This window comes from Leucopleurus acutus, assembly GCF_964270905.1.
Source record: "Leucopleurus acutus genome assembly, chromosome: 17".
NCBI classification, from domain to species: domain Eukaryota; kingdom Metazoa; phylum Chordata; class Mammalia; order Artiodactyla; family Delphinidae; genus Leucopleurus; species Leucopleurus acutus.
The window spans coordinates 75626218-75645509 of NC_139159.1; the positions used below are offsets into that span (position 1 = coordinate 75626218).

The following is a 19292-nucleotide window of genomic DNA, read 5'->3' on the forward strand; positions in this document are numbered from 1 at the left end:
GACTCCTGTTTTTACCTCTCATTTCATTCCAAACTGGAGCAGTAAGCAGGGGTATAATTGTGGAGCCCCCTCGATATCCAATACTGAGCACAATGCCTTGCACATGTACATTCTCAATACGTATGGCAGACCTAGTTATCACAGGCTGGGATCTGACAAGGATTTACTCAGCTCTCACAGAATCCTTTCAGGTTCACAGAGTTATGCTGTAAAGCCATGACAAACGCCTGGATTATATCCGCCTCCCTTTTAAACTTTTTAAAAATCAGGTTTTAAATGACTACGTCAAGTAATGTGCTCCCAGCCGTCAACTGGTCCTCCCAATTCCTTGATGGAGGTGCCCAGGGCCAGGAGATGGAACAGGCACGAAAAGGTTCAGGGAAGGGTTCCATACACAGCTACTGAGAGATGGCTGTGTCTATTCCTCCATGTAATTCTTTTTCTTCCTCTAAGAATAACACTGCATTTGCCAACATTCTCCCATTCAAAATGTTAAAGAAACCATAAGAACAAAGTCCTGAAGACTTACCAATTTTTCCAATGAGATTATTTTGAAGATAGAGGATTTTTAAATCCCGGCACCACCTGTCAATATGTTCTAGTCTTTCTATTTCTTGCTGATGCAAGGAGAGCTCCTCCAGGGAAAAAATTATACAGTCATTGTGCTCAGCATTCCGTCTAATAAGATCTTCCGTGACTGAAAGAAAATTTGTTACATATTATATCTCCATCCCCATTAATATTATTAATGCATTGGTTTTTCCTTGCAGTTAGATGTGAATTCTCCAGGCCCAAGTCATTTTCAAAGGAACAGAGATCAGAGGAGTGCTTCCTCCTGCTGGGAGTTTTTGTGATTCCAGGGTGACTCAGAAGAAAGATGTGATGATACATTTTGTCTTTCTTACACTGGGATCTACACACATTTCGCTGTATGGATGGAGACCAAGTTGATAGGTAATGACCCTGAGAACGTGGAATCTTGAGGTGGTATCATGTCGAACTGGATGAGACCCACTAAGTAATCCAAGACAGAGAAACCTGCTCCGGAGAGGCTTGGTCGGGCTGACAGAGGGCAGAAATATGGAAGCATCTCCATTCAACAGCCACAGCCGTTCAATAAGGAAAGGGTCACTCGCTCATTCATTCATTCAATAAGGAAAGGTTCACTCACTCATTCATTCATTCAACTGGTATTTATTTAACTCGAGTGGAAGAGAGAGGAGAGGAACACCCCAGATTTTGCACTGCAATCTTATAAAGCACTTGGTCCGTTTCCAGGAGGCATGAAAGAAGCTGCTCGCAGGAGGAAGGGTTGCGAGAGTCCCCACCCCCCTGACAAGAGGGATGAGTAGCAGTGGGCTGGTCTGATGTCACAGGCCAGGACCATGAGATGATGGTAGCACCAAGGTACTGGAGACAACATCTGGTCCACAGTGAGGGCCAAGAACAGGACACGCACCCTCTTTGTAATATGTACTAAAATCAAGGAGGTAATGACAATGGAGAAAACTTGTATTTTCCAGTGCTATTAAAAATTATTAATCCGTCTGAACCCTCACATTTTAGGTGGAATGTGGAAATGTCACACGTCCATCCTACAAGATAATAAAGATTCATTTACTGCCATTTACAAGGTGCCAAGCACTGTCCTAAATGCTATGCATGTATTAACACGTGAGTATGTACAACGACTATTTATCTTTTTCAAATGAGGAATTGAGGCACAGATAGTTTAAATAACTTGCCCAAGGTCGCGCTAGTAAGTGCTAGAGCGAGGTTTTAAGTGTAGGAATCCGGCACCTGACCACGTGCTCTGAACCACTATGCTCCACTGCCCCAAAAGTGAGGAAATGAGAGCCTCTCAAAATTTCTCAAGCTTCCTAAATGCACAAGCTTCTCTAGCGGAGACAAAGTTCTTCACAGCACCTTCAGCTGCCCCACTTCTGCGCCACATCCTTAAAAGTGAAGTTTGCCTTTTTTGAACAATGTGAAAACATGTACGAACTCCATCATTTGTGTGCAGTTAGCTGAACCCTCTGCTACTTCTGGTGGTAGGAGATGGGGCTACTTGCAGTGACAGTTCTTTGGAAGAAAGACAAGGGAAACGCAGAGGTATGTAGATATTAGGAAGGAACTATGTTGATCCATATCTCCTAATCATGAGAATTAAGATGATAAAAATCACTATTAGTGGAAAGGGGTGGGGAAAGGTGGGGGAGTTGGCATAAATAACAAATTTACACACACACACACACACACACACGTGGGAGAGGAGGGGCTCAGATTCACTCAGCACAACAGGGAAGTCTGCCCAACAGCAACAGTTACGCACAAGGAGGATAGATTAAATGAAAATCAAGAGAATCACAGAGGAAGGTAGAACTGTGAAGGTCTGGAATTTCCCAGCAGCCCTTTTCTGAACTCTTCTATATTAAGCAAACTGCTGTGTGGCACATTGTTTTCATAGTTACATATTGTGTAACTCAGGAAACTGCTGTTACACAATACTGCCTCACCTGTGATGGCAAACATCTGTGCAAAAACCAGGGTCCCCAAGAAGAAATGTGTCAGAATACCTACATGGTGTATGGAGATTATAGTGTTTCAGACTTTGAAATGGGAAAACATTTTGTTGTTTTATGTACTATGCAACTTAGACCAAACATTCTTTAACTCCAAGGAGCACTGTTCGCCTTTAGAAAGTCCTACTCTAAATAATACAGCACTGCATTTACAAGACAGCACTCTAGGGACTTAAAAAGGCTTTGGAAGCATTAATATGTCATCATAAGACTATTTCAAGACAGATGGTATTACAGTGCCTATCACATGGTATAGAAGAACATGCCAAGGTACTTACTATATGAAATATACTTTCACTTCCTTATTTTGGAAAAATTCAAACAGCAAAATACAGGATTCAGATGGACTCTGAGAAGTGTCTCACCTATACAAGGTCATAACCAATATGTGAATGAGGTGGTTGATGAACGGTACTAACAATTAGAACCACAGATTCATACTTATCTCCCTAAAAGAATTCTGCTGTGGATTCCAAAGTTTTAACCAAAACTGATGAGCTACCCTAGGCTTCTTTTCAATTCCTTAATATGGCTGGGTTCTCAATAACTTGAGGGAGTTTCAATAAAATGACTTTGCAGGGTAGGGGGGGAAAAGGGCAAGAGGAGAATTTTCTGGAATACTAGAGGTTGTCATGTTGTGTTTACTATGAAAGAGATTTCAGTGTATTGAACGAGGTTCTAGAAACTCCCAAAGCCAACAATTTAGTGTTCACCCTTCAGGTTTTATATCATGTTTTGTAAACAACCCTCTCTTTCTTGCTGGATTAGAATAAAATCAGTAATACATGTTTCGGGCAGATTCTGCAGAATTTGTAAACATCTTGAAAGATCTAGTGGATACATATATGAAACAGATTTAACATAAATGAAGGGGTTACAAATAGGTGAAGATTTCATCCTGTAGCATCTGAACTTTTTCCTTTTATTGTTTTCCATGGGCATTTTAAGCAACAGGATTACTCATTTGCCCTGCCTTTTCTTACTGACTCATGGTTATCATGAGTGTTGGTGGCCATACTCTACACCCTGATCCCATGACACTGTTAGAGGCACTCACGCAGAGTGTGCTGTTACAAACACAGACAGGGTGTACGGGGCAAGTACAGAAGAATACAGAAAGTACAGTGAGTACAAAGGAGGGAGTGATCCATGCTACTGAGTGACAAGAAGGTCAAGCGAAGCATCATGGAGAAGAAGTCCGGGCTGGATCTTGAAATGTGAGTAGATATCTGCCAGATAAACAAATGAGGAAAGGGCACCACAGGCTATGGTAGGTGCTACTGTGCCCAGTTCCCCCCTTCAGGCCTGAAGGATTACTTCCTGCTGCTGGGAGTTCTGCCAGAAGGCAGACCTCAGCTGCCCACCGTGAAGTCACCCCAGCTGAAGAAACATCTCAACCAAGGTCACGCCCCTTCCCAGGAAAGTCCATATCCAGTGATCGACTGATGTGGGGCTAAAAGGGCCCAACCCTCTCACCCCAACTTGGGAAAACGCAGAGGTCCGTTCCAAGTTCAGAGCTCCTTCCGATTTCCAGGTTGGTTGGCTAAGGCCTTTGTTAAGATGCATCCCAGCCCTACTTCCCTCTCTTGCTTTTTTCCCTACCCACTCCAATGACACTCCCTAATAAACCTCCTGCACACTAGCCTCCATCTAAAAGTCTGCCTCCTGGGGAACCCAACCTGGAAGGGTGGATACCGGAAGTGGTACACAAAAGCAGACGTTAGCTAACATGGAACGTTGAATATTTGTTCCCCGTTGATAGTAACCTCCCATGGTGAAGGGTATGAGCGAGATCTCTGGGGCCTCTTTCATAAGGGCAATAATCCCAATATGAGGTTTCTGTGCTCATGACCTAATTATCTCCCAAAGGCCCCGCCTCCTAATACCATCACCTCGAGTGTTAAGATCTCACCATATGAATTTTGGTGGGAAACAAACATTCAATCTATAGCAAATGGGGTATTAATGGAAGGGAACACACTGGTAAGTGTGACACATCAGGCATTAGGGAAATATGGGGGAAACTGTAACTTTAAGGACAACTGTATTGGGTGGCTGCCACTAAACACAGTTGACAAGGGAAGGCTGAGAGTGACAATTGAACATTAAAAGCTAGGTGTGAAAACCACAGTGCTACACTGATAGCATATAAAGAGGTTTTCTCCCTGAAAGCAGACAAGGAAACCAGGACAAGGAACCAGGACAAGGAAAATCATTAAATCGTTAATGATTTAATCTAATCATTAAATCATTAGAGTAGCAGAGCCTTCAGGTTCCAGACACAATGGAGTCACAGGCACAGGATTTACCCTCCAGCCTAAGATAACTAAAAATCAAGACAAAATATAAGAAAGTGATGCTTTTTTTAAAAAATTTGTCATTGGGAACTCAAAAGGAGGAAGTATTTTGAACAGAATATAACATGAAAAAAACGAGCATATCAAAATCTGTGGGGTGCAGCTAAAACATAACTTGGAAGAAATTTATAGCACTAAATGCTGATAGCAAGAAAGAAGAAAGGTCCCAAATATCAGCTTCTTCTTTGAGAAACTAACAAAACAAAACAAAACAAATTAAACCCAAAGTAAGCATAAGGAAGTAAATAATAGAGGCTATAGCAGAAATCAATGAAATGGAAAACAGAAAAACAACAGAGAAGAATCAATAAAAATACTTTAAAAAAATGAAATTGGTGAATTTCTTGCCAGACTGATCAGTAAAAACCTGATTATAAGCAAACAAACAAACAGAAACACTTGCAGCAAGCTAGGAAGAGAAGGGCACTGACCCAACTTGATAAAGGGCATCTACAAGAGACCTGCAGCTACCATCCTACTTAATGGACAAAGACTGAATGCTTTTCCCGAGATCAGGGAAAAGGCAAGGATAGCTGTTCTCACCACCTCAACATTGTACTAAAGGTTCTAGCCAGATTCTAGCAATAAGGCAAGAAAAAGAAATAAAAGGCATCCAGATAGGAAAGGAAGAAGTAGAATTATCTCTCTTTGCAGACGGCATGATTGTCTATGGAGAATATCCAACAAAATCTACATCAAAAGCTGGTAGAACTCATAGCAGAGTTTAGCAAGTTTGCAGGATATAAGATCTATAATGCAAAAGTCAATTATATTTCTACATACCAACATCATTTACAATGGTGTCTTATTAAAAAGCTGAGTTAAATGGATGACAGAATAATGTAAAACTTAAAATTAGGGAAACAAAAACGTAAGAGGAAAGTCTATGTGAACTGGGGTTAGGTAAAGATTTCTTGGATGGCATGAAAAGCAAAATCTATAAAAGAACAAGTTGATAAGTTGGACTTCAAAATTTTAAACTTCTGCTCTTTGAAAAACACTGTTAAGAGAATGAAAATATAAGCCATAGATGGAGAGAAAATATTTGCAAATCATATATTCTATGAAGGACTTATATGTAGAATATATAAAGAACTCTTAAAACAATCATAAGAAAACAAATCATACATAAGTTTGAGTGGACAAAGGTTTTCATTTTTCTTTGGTAATATCTAGGAGTAAAAAGCTGGGTCATAGGATAAGAATAAAATTTTCATTAATTTTGTTTACTACCGTTTGTGTATTTTGTTTCCTATTGTCTTACCTTATGTTTTCTACTACATTGATTTTAGCTCTTGTACTATTCCAGGTTTCTATTTATTTCTGGTTTAATTTGTAATCTTTTTCTAGTATCTTAAGGTGGAACCTCAGGTTATTTATTGCCTACGCCCTAATTTCCAGAACCTGGGAATATGTTACCTTGCCTGGCAAAAGGGCAAAGGGACTTTGCAAATGTGATTAAGGGTAAGGACCTTAAGATGGGGAGAGTACCCTAGATTCTCCAGGTAGACCCAATCTAATCACACACAGCCTTAAAATCAGAGAGACTTTCCTGGCCACGTCAGAGATTGAGATGGAAGAAGGAGAAAAAGAGATGCATAGAACGAGAAGGATTCAACCCACCATTGCTGGCTCTAAAGATGAAGTAAGGGAGCCACAAGCCAAGGAACATGGGTGGCCTCTAGAATCTAGAAATGGCCTTAAGCTGAGAACCAACAATGAAATGAGGATCTCAGTCCTATTACTGTAAGGAACCAAATTCTGCCAACAACTCAAACAAGAAAATGCTCCTCCCCTAGAGCCTCCAGAAAGGAACACAGTCTCACTGACACCCTGATTTCAGGTAGGGTGAAAATCTACAAGAGCATCTACAAGAGTCTGATATAGGGACTCTATATCAGACTTGTGACCTGCAGAACTGTAAGCTTCTAAATTTGTAGGAATTTGTTATGGCAGCTGTAGGAAACTAACACACTGCTTTAAAGTCTTTGTGTGCTAATTTCAGCACCTCTATCATCTTGGGATCTGTTTTTATTAACTGCTTCTGTTCTTGATCATGGCCACATGTTTCTGCTCCTTGTGTCTAGCAATTTTTAATTGTAGGCTGGTCATTATATTCTTCCACTGAAGCACTGTAGAAAGTCTAGATTATATCACTGTCCTTTAAAAGGAGAACTTTATTCTGGCAGGCAGTGAAAGCACTGACAGAACCTTTTTTCCCTGTTAGGCTTGACTGTATTTTTTGTTAGAGTGGATCTATTTTAGTTTTGAACTTAGCCCTAGAGCATGGCCATTACTCCAGGGTCCAGTACTTACTGCTAAGGTATGGTTTTCTTGGGGGTCTCAAATGAATACTTAAAGGGCTCAGCAAGGTCTTTTAACTCCGGATGGGCCAGGACTCCTGTGTCTTCCAGGACTGCCTGACCTCTGGCATCTCCATTCCATACTCTGCCCCACAGTAGGTGATCTCTTTCAGGTCTCTCCAAGTCTTCGCTACACATGCTCAGCCAGCCCTTGCCTAAATCCTATAGTAAACGTTCCCATGAAGTCTTCTTCCCTCCCGCATTCCATACTGTACCTCCTTCTCTGTATCCTACCCCATAAATTACAGCAACTTCTGCAGCTCAGAAGGCTAATTTCTGCCTTAGCTCTGCAAGACCACTACTTTGCTTGAATTCTATCTTCTTTACTGCAAGTAGGAAAGTGCTTCTACAAAGAAAGCTGGGGTGACAGTGGGGTATGACTTTTGCATTTCCCTTCTCTCAAGGAGCATGGTTATGTCCTACTTGTTGTTCCTGCCCAATTTCATAGTTGCCTACTATGGAAGGTTAAGTCCAATACCAGTTACTCTATTATAGCTGTAGAAAGAAGCCCTAAAATGTATCATTTTTATGACTTAGCACTTTAACCAAGTGTTTCCAATGACCTGTCTCAAGAGAGTTTCTATGGTACTTATGTCAGACAGTTATTGGGAGGATTAAGTGCCCTATGCATGTAAAGCATTCAGCAGGGGGGTGGTATGCTCTCAAAGAAGGACTGGTTAAGAAGAATTATGCACATGTTTAAATTGTTAAATTTTCAAGTGCACTGTCTGAGCAATTTCACTATGACCACTCATATAAACTTAAATGAATATAACAGTCAAAGTATTTTAATTTTCTTAAGGTACAGAATATTTGTCTAAGCATTCCTCTTTCAGTTACATCAATGAATAATTACAGAAAGGAAATAGCTGTTCTAGCCTTAAAGCTATTGTCAAATAAAGTCATTAAGTTAAGAACAAACTTAAACAAATTACTACACTCTTTAGTAACCAGTTCAGTTTGAAAATTAAATTAGGCCCTCCATTAAAAAATAAAACAAATTAAAAACACTCTATTTATCCATAATTAAGTGTTTTGCTTATTTCTTAAACTTTGTCTATGTGCTTTGTATGTAAATATATGCAATTTCTTTAAAGGATGTTTTTCTTGGAAGCCCATCTTTCATCAAAAAGCTTTTCCTTATATGGCTAAAATGTTTGTGAAAAGCACTTAGCGATTGTTCATAGGCATGTGATGAACAACCCACATGGTATCTAGCAACGTATCTCATCTCAACTTCAAAGAGCTTGAAATTAGTGGTGAACAACACTGTCCACCAAATGAATTAAGACTTAGAAGTATGAAACAAGAGATGTAAAGTATTTGTTATAAGCAGTTGATGAAGTCTACAACATAATGGCAATGAATAAGGAGGATGATTCTAATGGGAGTTTCGTAGTCAAGGTGAACTGAGAGGAATTAATATAAAACTGATTTTTTCCACTATGTGCCTTTAAGAAAATGAAGACATTATGAAAGGCCACTGAGCTGGAGCCCCAAATTTAATTCTAACCTATCACATAACAAGTGCAAGGTTCGGGACCAGATGCTTAAACTTTCTGCATAACAGATTCCATCTGTATGGTTTTACACATGGCATGGATTAGAGACCACTGAGCACCCTTCCAGGGATAACATCCTATGGCTCTGTGGGTACTTAACTTCCCCCAGCAAATGCATACACAGATCATATCTCCATGAGACTAATCACCCTAATTTGATAGTCACAGTAATACAAAATGAATTCTATATTAAATTTTTGTTTTAGAAAAGAAGCTCATTCTTCTCTAAATCATAATCTACACCAGACTAAATGTGCAGAGAAGAACTAATTCTTTCATTTTCCCCTAGCCACTGCCCCTGGGCTTGACACTGCTCTCCCTGCGCAGATTCTGACACTAAAAGTAGTCTCTTTGACTTTCAACATGAGAACTTGCACTACGACCTCTCTTCTCCTCACCAGACCTTCCCTTACATTCAAGAGACAGTGTAGTAAAATATTAAAGAAAGCCAGCCCTTTCAGGTTCACAGCCCAGATACATCACTTACTGTGTGACAATCGGCAAGTTGCCTAACCTCTCTGTGCTTCAGATTCCTCATCTGCAAAATGGAGGTGACAGTAGTGTCTATTTCATAAGATTTTTGTGAGGACTCCAGGAGTTAACACAGAGAAACCACTTAGAACATTGCCTAGAAGGCAGCAAGTACACGACGTACTTGCTGCCATTACTAAGCCATTATTACCATCTTCTCTCAGAAGCCCAAGTTTTTTCTCCTGATGTAGACAGTTCAGAACTGTGGAAAGAGCAGTAAAAAGAATCTTGTATCTTAGTCTTGACCTATAGTGACTGATATTTTTAAGCAAGTGTTTGCCTTCTTCCTCAAAGGGAGAAGCTCCAGGAGGGCCGGCCCACCTGTTTGTTCACCACTGTATCCTCAACGCCTGGCACGGGGTAGGCACTCCAATACAATTCTGATAAGTTAATGATTTAACAAATGAAGGTGGACAAGATTCAGAGACAGAGGGCAAAGGATAATCCACAGAAAAGTAAAAAATGTTGATGAGCAAAAAGAAAAAGAAAAATCTGGGACCACAGTATGGGGATGAGGGGAGGAAAAGTGTGAAAGGAAATAACTGGTTTCTGAACGAAGTGTTAACATTTAAAATCACCAGCCCCCTTCCACCACCAGGCTGTCAGCTCTTCCAGGGCAGAAACCCCATCATCCACCACGGTCTCTTGATTTAAAAGTATTCACTATAACACTTTTACAGTTAAGTGATAAATTCGGTGGAACTGTATAAAATTGCCACATGTAAAGGTCAAAGACGGTGTCAATACTGGAAAGGTTCAACCTGGTATAATTGGTTCAATCTAACATAAATAACTGTTAATCCTGCCAACTCAGTCTCTTGGTACATTTATAATCACATTTACAACACCGGCTGTCTGTAAACGTCCTATTATTGCCTACGTTTGGGAGGTGAGAAAGTCTCACAGCTGATAGGTGCCGGAGTCGGTTCCCTCAACCACCAGGCTACACTGCCTTCCCAAAGAGTCCGAGGGCTGTGGTTCAGAGACAGCGGCTAGCCCACGCTGCAGGCAAGGAGATGCGCGGGCTCGAACCCGGCGTGTCTGACGCCCAAACCCGAGACCTTCCACTAGCCAGCCTTTCCGTCAAATCCAATGCTTTCCTCCCCCGCCCCGACGCCCACCTCATTGTACAGAACGGGAACCTGGGCCTGGCCGGGGCCAAGCTGCCCCGCCAGTCAGCGGGCGACATGGCACTGCCCGGTCTTTAGAGAGCGAAGGGCTAGGCCGGGCTGTGGTCCCGCTGGCGGGAAGGGGCGCCGAGGGTCCCAAGAGGCCCGGGACGATGCCCATAGAATGGGGACAATCGAGGGCGGAAGGTGGGAGAGGGCGCTTACTCCGTCCCATGGCGCCTCTCGGGTTCGCGGGCCCAGGAAGCTCGACCAGGACCCCCAAGGACTCCCTGGACGCCGCCTAGTCTCTCCTCCGCGCGCCCGCACCTGGGAGCCATGGCAACGGGGATTCTACGGCGGCCGCGCGGGGCCAGGCGGGGCCGCGTTTGCCGACTCAGGAGGATCAAGGAGGCGAGAATGGGCAGAGGAGAGGCTCCCCGCGAGGACACAGGGGCACCCCGCAACCCAGACCTAGTCCTCCTCCACGTCCCCACCTTCCACCTTCGCAGATTGCCTCCCTTTCCCCAGATCAACTGGCCGGACTAAACAAAGAACCAAGGGACCCTCTGTTTCCTGAGGGGAGCTGCTTCCTAGGCGTGCCTGTTAGACCGCCCTTTACTTTTTTTTTCTCTTTGTATTTTATTTAACGCCTTCCGGAGCCAGAAAATCTGGAATCGGCCCACACTCCATTTCCCAGAGGTGTGACCTTAAACTTCCTTAACCTTAGTTTCCACCTGTTAGATGAGTGCTAATAATAACTTCCAAGGATCATTGTGAAGCTTTTTTTTTTTTTTTTTTTTGGCGGTACGCGGGCCTCTCACTGCTGGGGCCTCTCCTGCTGCGGAGCACAGGCTCCGGACGCGCAGGCTCAGCGGCCATGGCTCACGGGCCCAGCCGCTCCGCGGCATGTGGGATCTTCCCGGACCGGGGCACGAACCCGTGTCCCCTGCATCGGCAGGCGGACTCCCAACCACTGCGCCACCAGGGAAGTCCCATTGTGAAGCTTTAATGAGATAATTTGAGTGAATGAAAGACACTTTTTTAAAACAGCAGACTCAGTATTTAGGGGATGGAGCAGGCTACCCAGGAAAGGTGCCCCATTCTTTTGGACATTGGACACTTCTTCATTTTGGGATCTTTTCACTAAAATCTAGGATAAGAGCTCCTTCTGGGAGCAGGGTCTTGACAGATTGTTTGACACTCTGGTGGAATAGAGAAGAGATGTGGGTGCTAAAACAGGGAAACCAGGAATATTTACTTCGTAATTTGTCATGAGCTAGGCTGGGCTGGTTATGCTGTGTCCTTCCTCAACTCAACTTCACAGACACCGTTTCTTAGAATCAGAGGACCCATGGGCCACAGAGGACAGGTGTACAGTGTGCTATGATTGTTACAGTCCACTGACAGGAAGGGAAACTGGGAAATAAATCACAATGTGACAGCTCCTGGTAAAGTCAAGTTCATTTCATTCAAACTGAATGTGGTAGTTTAAAGAGCCATGGTGTGTGTCTGCTTATGCAAATCATTATTCAAAATAGACTTATTTCTTTGGCTCTTGGAAATGTAACAAGATGAGTGGGGCTTCCTGAGAAAACTGCTGCAACATATTCTATATATAAGTAGAAATAAATTTTAAAGACGGCTTTTTAAAATTCCAGGAACAGCAAAATAGGTCTCCTTCTTCTTTTGTGCTGGATAAATTCCAGGGACATTGACCTAGAAAGCTATTGGGGTGGGTTCTTATTATTTTTACTATTATTATATAATTCAGTATTTTTATGATGTGTAACTAATACTGTGGTTACAATTTCGTTGTACTTTGCATTAATTTTCCTTCAGAAGAATTTCCTCATTGCAACTCTATAACAAGTAAACCAAGCTCCCAAGCTTACCAGCACTTCTACAGTTTCAAGTTCTTCCTTCCCTCCTTCTTTCATCCAGAATTTCCAGTGGTGGATGGAAAGATTTTAAACCTGCCTGGATACAAATTATTTTACATTCCTTCCATTGAAAGGCAGTGTCAATGCCCTTTACCTTGAATCTGGGCATGCTTCTGACCACTTGGACCAACAGGGTACAAAGAAAGAGATGCTCTGTAATTTGCAGAGTTAGTTCATAAAAATCTGCTTTGCTAAACACTGACTTGTGGAGTCCTGAGCTGCCTTATTAGAAGTCTGTCTACCTTAAAGCCACCATGCTGGAGAAGCCAAGTGTAGGTGGCCCCTCCAGCCAAGCCCCAGCCTTTCAGCTCTCCCTGTCCACATGGCAGATATTGAGTGATGCTGTCTTGGACCCCGTAAACCAGACCATCCATCTCTGAATGTCAGTGTGTCAATGCCACATAGTACAGGAGAATCACCCAGCTGATCCCTGCCGGAATTCCTGACCCACAAAATCATGAGATAAGTTTGGGAGTAGTTTAATACAGCAGGAGAGAACTGAAACGGTGGACTTGACTGCTATGAGAAATGGTCAGGTCTTTTCCTTTGTAGTCTATTGGTTGAAGTGGCTGGAAGTACACCAGGATTCAAAGGGTGGACAAGTCCCTTCCATGGCGTGTTTATGGGATGGTTTAATGCTGTTCAATTAAATAGAGTTTGTTAGTTGCATTTACTTAATTAAAATGTGTTTGATCTGTGCAGGATTTTGTAGAAGGAGATGCCTCATTGAGGTAGGAATCTGGACTCAGTTGTTTCTAAGCATTGTGTGAGCAGTCTCAGTCCTCTGTTCAGATCCTAATACATAAGACACATAAAAGAGGCTCTTCTCTGGTTTGAAGCAGATGGCAGTGTCCCTGAGCACTGATCTGATATGAACTGAGACAATCAATCGGTTATTTGTCTGTGTAGAGCTAGGAAAAGAACAGGGTTTGATTTTGTTTGCTTTCAGAGGCTCATGGGAAATTCCTAGAAGTAGGGTTTGAAAAACGCAGAGCTAAAGTCTCCCCCTGAATCCTCCAAGGCTACTGAGACCCAACTTCCACGTGCCTAGATCAACCCACCAGCCCCACTTGGTGTTCTCCAGAGTCCTTCCTTGGTCTAAACTTTCATACCTATGGTTGCTCTTCTTGCTTAACTAGACCAATAATTCTCATCCGAAAAGGGAAACAGTATAAAATACTGGTGTGTGTATTAAAACCCATTAATTAAACTTAAGCCCTTTACTTCCAGAGCAAATGAATATACATCTGTTTGGGTAACCCTCCTCTTACATCCCTACGACATCCATGGGAAAGGGTTCAGACCCAGTTAGTCATTGCCGTGAAGAACACAGTCTTACCAGTGACAGGTCACAATTTCTCTCAGAGTCTAAAATATAGAATAAAGTATTTCCTTCATTTCCCATGAGGTCAGCCCCTCTCAGATGGGCACCGGCATGCCCTCTCCCTTTCTGGTTTCCTGAACTGTTTCCTTATTTGCCTCTCAGCCCACCCTTCCCCACTGCCTCCCAGCTCCATCCTGTCATGTCCCTTGGACATCTGTTGTTTCTGGACCTTCCCCAGCTTCAGTGGGAAGAGACTAAGTCTTCCAGATTCTTCTGAGTAAAGCAACTCTAACACAGAGTAGAATCTTGCTCGCACTGACTGTCTCTCATAACCTTATGTTTGAAGTGGACATTTGTTTTGTCCCAGTATTTACTCCTCTGGGTCTTGTTGGAGGGCGATTCCAGGTACGAGTTTCCTGCTATAGAAGACAAAATTACCCCTACTACCCTTTTGGTTCTATTGCCAGGGTCCGTTTTCATTACTAGCAACAAAGAACCCTAAGTGATATGACTTTGATGCCTTATGGTGCTAAAAGATACCGTTCCCATTTGTTAGGACAATAAGCAGAAATCAAGAGGTAAAAGAGGTAGAGAGTTCAGTCCTGCCTCGGTTACCATCCAAAAAGTCCAGCCCGTCAGCACACATGTCCAGAGAAGGAAGATGCATTGATCTTAGAAGGCTGGTGCCCAAGGTTTCCCCTTGATTAGTTTATTTATTTGCTTCAGGCTCAGGAGTTCTGTCATTTTCTAGTACTTCCTGGAAGACATGTGCTAGCAGGTGGTGAAGGCCTAAAAAAATTGCATAAAAGAGGAAACTAAAAAATCGTATCCACTCATTTAGTTTTCTCTGAGAATTGGGTAAACAAGAGCTTTGTTCAGTTTTGGAGTTACAACACCTGGGTCCAGCTCATAGAAAACCTGAGATCCACAAGACTATTATTTGAGAACCACTGAGCTCTACAGGGATATGAAAAAATGAAATCCACAGAAATTAAAGCTGTATCTCCAGAAACATTAATCCTGCCTTAATATAATCTACAAGGATAAACGTGATATGAGGCCCCTGGGGAAATTGCAAGTAACTGCCAATTTTGCTAATGATAATAAGTTTATTTTAATTGCTAATATATTCCTAATTACTCTAGTTCTAAAATGTTTACTTCACTGTCAGTCATCTTCTTTGATTTAGGTTCTTTGTGAAAAGACTTTGTCATATCGATCAACCCTTTCCAAGTTGGGTGGCAGCTGCCGAACATGATCTCACCTTCCTTGTCACACAGCCCTGCTGTGCACCATTTGTCCAAAGGCAGAGAGTGGCCTTTTACCCACAAAACCTTCTAGAACTCATAGCTTCCCATTTCAGCTTAGAGAAAAGTAATGTTTTCAAGCTTTTGCTTACATGAACAGGGGACTGACGCTGTCTTTTCCAAACTCTGATTTTAATACAATCTTTTACTTGACCTGTCTCCTCTTACAAACCTGAATGTGTGTGTACATGTTTGTGTGTGTGCACACACGTGCAAGTGCGTGTGTACCCAAATAATTGTTTCAAGAGCATGATGTAGTTGGTATAAAGATTCCTCATCTGGGTGGGCATTAGAGGGTCCCATTAACTCATTATATTTTTGTTGCTGTTAACAAACATGTATTGAGCCCCTAGGGCTGGGCATAGAGTGATGACCGAGACTGAAAGGTTTTGACCATCCAGGAACTTATATACACATAGGGGGTGATAGAGAATAAACAAGTAAACAAATAAAGACTACATAAGACAATTGCAGGTGATGATACAGGTTATGAAAGAAAAATGGGAGATGGAGTAAATTCAGAGGAAGGCTACCTGGGTAGTCAAACAGGTCACATTTGGGATGAGCCCTGACCATGAGGAGGAGCCAGTTATGTGAAGAACTAAAGGGAAGATTTTCCCCGGGAGGGAGAAGAGTAAAAGCTCTCAGATGGAGGAAAACCTGCCCTGCTAAAGGCACGGAGAAAGGTGCCTGATATGACGGGGCAGACGATCAAAGAACAAATGTTAAGGGGTAGGTGGGAGGCTAATAATCAGTAAGCCCTTGTAAGGAGACAGTGTTATTCCAAACATGATGGACACAGATGCATACAGAGGGAAGACCATGTGAAGACACAGGGAAGAGACAGCCGTTTACAAGCCTGGACCAGATCCTTCCCTCATGGCCCTCAGAAGGAACCAAACCTACTGACACCTTGATTTTGGACTTGTAGCTTCCAGAACAATGAGAAGATACATTTCTGTCATTTAAGTCACCCAGTTTGTGGCACTGTGTTATAGCGGTCCCAGCAAACTAATATAGGAATCAAGGAGGACCCCTGAATTTTTTATTAGGAAAACTGAAAAAATGGCATTTCCGTGAACTGACATGGTGAAGAAGTGGAGGGGCAGATTTGGAGGAGGTGGGAATTAAGAGGTCTGTTTTGCACATGTTAAACTTGAGATGTGTTTTAGACATCCAGGTGGAAATTGTGAGAGGGCAATTGGGTATGTGCATGTGGAGCAGAGGTCCAGGCTGGGGATAGAATTGGAGAGTCATGGTTTGCAGAGGGGTTTACACTCACGTGTACGGATAAGACCACTCTTGGAGTGAATTTTGACAGAGAAGAGGTCCAAAGACAAAGCCAAGAATAACCAAAATTTGAAAGTTGGCCTATGTGGAAGAATTCGCAAATGAGACACAAAGCCAGTGAGGTAGGAGGTAAAGGCAAGTAAGAAAAGTGCTTCAAGAAGGCAGGAGTGACTATGTGACATGTTGCTATAGGTCAAGTCAAATGAGACCCAAGAATGGACCATTGGATTTAGCAACATTGAAGGTCATTGTAGCTTTGACAGGGGCTGCTGTGATGAATGAGCAGAGTGAAATCCTGATTGGGGTGAGTTCAAGAAAGACTTGGAGGGGATGAACTGGAGATAAATAAGTATGGAAGACAAATCCACCAAGGAATTTTCTACTACTAGGAGCAGAGAAATGGAGGAAGAGAGTAGTTGTAAAGGGTGTGGAATCAAAAGAAGGCTTAATTAAGACAGGAGTTATGACAGCATAACAGAGGCTGCTGCTGCAGAAGAGAGAACGATTCCTGGAGCAATTTCTATGAATACATAAGAGGGGGTGGGTTTCAGTGCATGAGCAGTGAGATGGCCTTAAATAGCAACAAGGACTTTCCATCCATAGAACAGGAAGGAAGAGAGTAGGAACAGATGCTGGTAGGTGGATAGATATGGTTAGCTGTGTCTTCATACTTGTTTCTATTTTCTCCACAAAATAGGAAGCAACGACGTCAGCTAAGAATGAGACTCAGAGAGGATTTCTTGAAGGTTTGAGAAAAAAAGGACAAGGTATGAAATAGTCACCTGGGGAATAGGATAGTCAGTACACAGGGTGGGATAGGATGATTGCCAGACATGACCAAACACGCTTCGAGGGTTGTGATCATGAATTTAAAGAAGGGCCTGGTTGAGTGGTTTTTCTTGAGCCACGTTCAGTTTGTGAGCACACATGCATAACAGATGACTCACTAGATGCAACCAGCGCTGTAGTTTTACCAGGAGAACACAATAAACAGAGGGAGGTGCAAAGGAATGATTTTAATGATAGCTCATGGAATCTCAAGTGGAGAAGAACAAAAATGAAGACATGGCAGAGGATGAGAGACAGTGAAACACTGTCAGGATCAATATAATTTGATCCTGTTAGCACTGCAAAAATTGTTGGAGGCGGAAAGATAGTGAGCTGGAAAGATGTTGATAGTTAAGAGTGGAATGTTCAAATTTGAGACTACGAGGGAGGTAATGACAAGGTCCAGGGTTTGACTGTGGAGGGTGTGACTGATTTAAGGTGAAAGATGAGACTGTGAGCACAGAGGCAGTAAAGAAAATGAGTGGTAAGACAAGAAGCACATGAAAGATGCTCAACATCATTGGCTACCACGGAATGCAAATCCACTTCATGGATTTCACTAGGGCATGCCTTTCACCTTCATGCCTTCACTAGGGATTGGCTATAATCAGAAAGACAGATATCACCAAGTGTCAGCGAGGCTGTGGAGAAACCCTCACCCTCACTTGTGGCTCGTGGGGATAGAAAATGACGAAGCTACTTTGGAAACGATTTGTAGTTTCTTAAAATGTTAAACATAAATTTACCATGTCACCTAGCAATTTTGTTCCTGGGTATCTACCGAGGAGAAATCAAAACACGTCTCCCCACAAAGACTTGTATGTGAATTTCACGCAACCTTATTCATAATAGTTAGAGTGGAAATCACCCAAATGTCCATCAGTTGGTGAATAATAAACAAAATGCAGTATATCCATATAATAGAATATTATTCTCAAAGATGCCATTTTTGCTGATGAGAAACCTGAACTTCAGAGAGGTTAGGTGATTTGTCGGAAGCCACACAGCGCTGAAAGAGAACATAAGTGTGCTCTGCCTTCTCCCATTGTTCATTCTGCCTCCCCTTTGCAAAGTCACTTCTCAGGATCAACTCTCTTCTAGGGTTTTTATGCTGACTCTGAAACAGAAGTAATAGATAAGAATTCCATCCCCTCAGTAGTATGAAATAATCAAATCAGAGAAGTTCTAAAGCTAAAGTAGAATAAGGCTGGCATAAAGAGGCATCTTGTGAAATCTAGACACAGTCAATGTTTTTGCCACAATCCACGGACCTCTGGCTTTCTTTCTTTGCACCAGCCCCACCATATTCCTTGCCAGTTCTCCAATGGGTCACGCCCAGCCAACTGCTCATTAAACAGTTATTTATTGAGCACTTTCTATATGCCAGGCACTCTTCTATACACCGGGGATTCAATGAATCCCTGGCCCTCTTGGAGATTCTGTTTTGATGAAGGAAAAGAGCACAGAACAGGGGGAGACCAAAGACAAAAACCAAAACCAAACCAAACAAACAAAAACCACACACCACAAATGAACAAAAAAGTCGTTTGTCATTCTTCAGAAAATGAGAGAGTCGAGTGACCTGGGGTGGTGGGTGTGGATGAGGAGAACATTCCGGGGTGGCTGGGAAGTTCTCGCTGCAGAGGTGGTGTCTGCACGATGAGGAGAAGCTGGCCTTAAGAAGTTCGGGGAGAAGGGCGTTTCTGCCGGTGTCCTGCAGGTGCAAAGGCCCTGAGGTGGAGCTGAGCTTGTGTGTTGTAGGAACAGACCTGAGAGCAGTGTCGTGGCCACGGCAGAGCGAGCGGGAGGAAATGTAATATGGAATGGAGTGTTTTCAACAGGAAAGTGAGGCCATCTGATGTACATTTTGGAAAGATCCCTGTAGCTGCTGTGTGGAGACTCAACTGTAGCCTGAAAAAGCACAAAGAGGAGAGACCGTGTAGGAACATTTCTCTGCTCTGGAATTTGTTGTCCCCTTTTCTTTAAATTCCCTCTCCCGTTTTCTTCACCTGCCGAACTCATAGTCATTCTTCAAGAATATTTCAGAATTATTCACAATAACCAAAAGATGGAAACAAGCCAAATGTTCATTAGTGAAT

At 42.6% G+C, this 19292-nt stretch overlaps 1 protein-coding gene across 2 annotated transcripts in view; it reads right to left on the bottom strand.

Annotated features, from left to right (window-relative positions):
* DNAAF11 (dynein axonemal assembly factor 11) overlaps positions 1-10837 on the bottom strand; it is a 78463-nt gene extending 67626 nt beyond the window's left edge. For both annotated transcript variants that reach the window (XM_082858755.1, XM_082858754.1), the window contains exons 1-2: positions 10730-10837; positions 530-697 (exon numbers count right to left, since the gene is read on the bottom strand). In XM_082858755.1, the coding sequence (XP_082714881.1) occupies positions 530-697; positions 10730-10739 (178 nt within the window). In that variant the 5' untranslated portion in view covers positions 10740-10837. The remainder of the gene's footprint in view (positions 1-529; positions 698-10729) is intronic.
* Positions 10838-19292: the final 8455 nt, after the last annotated feature.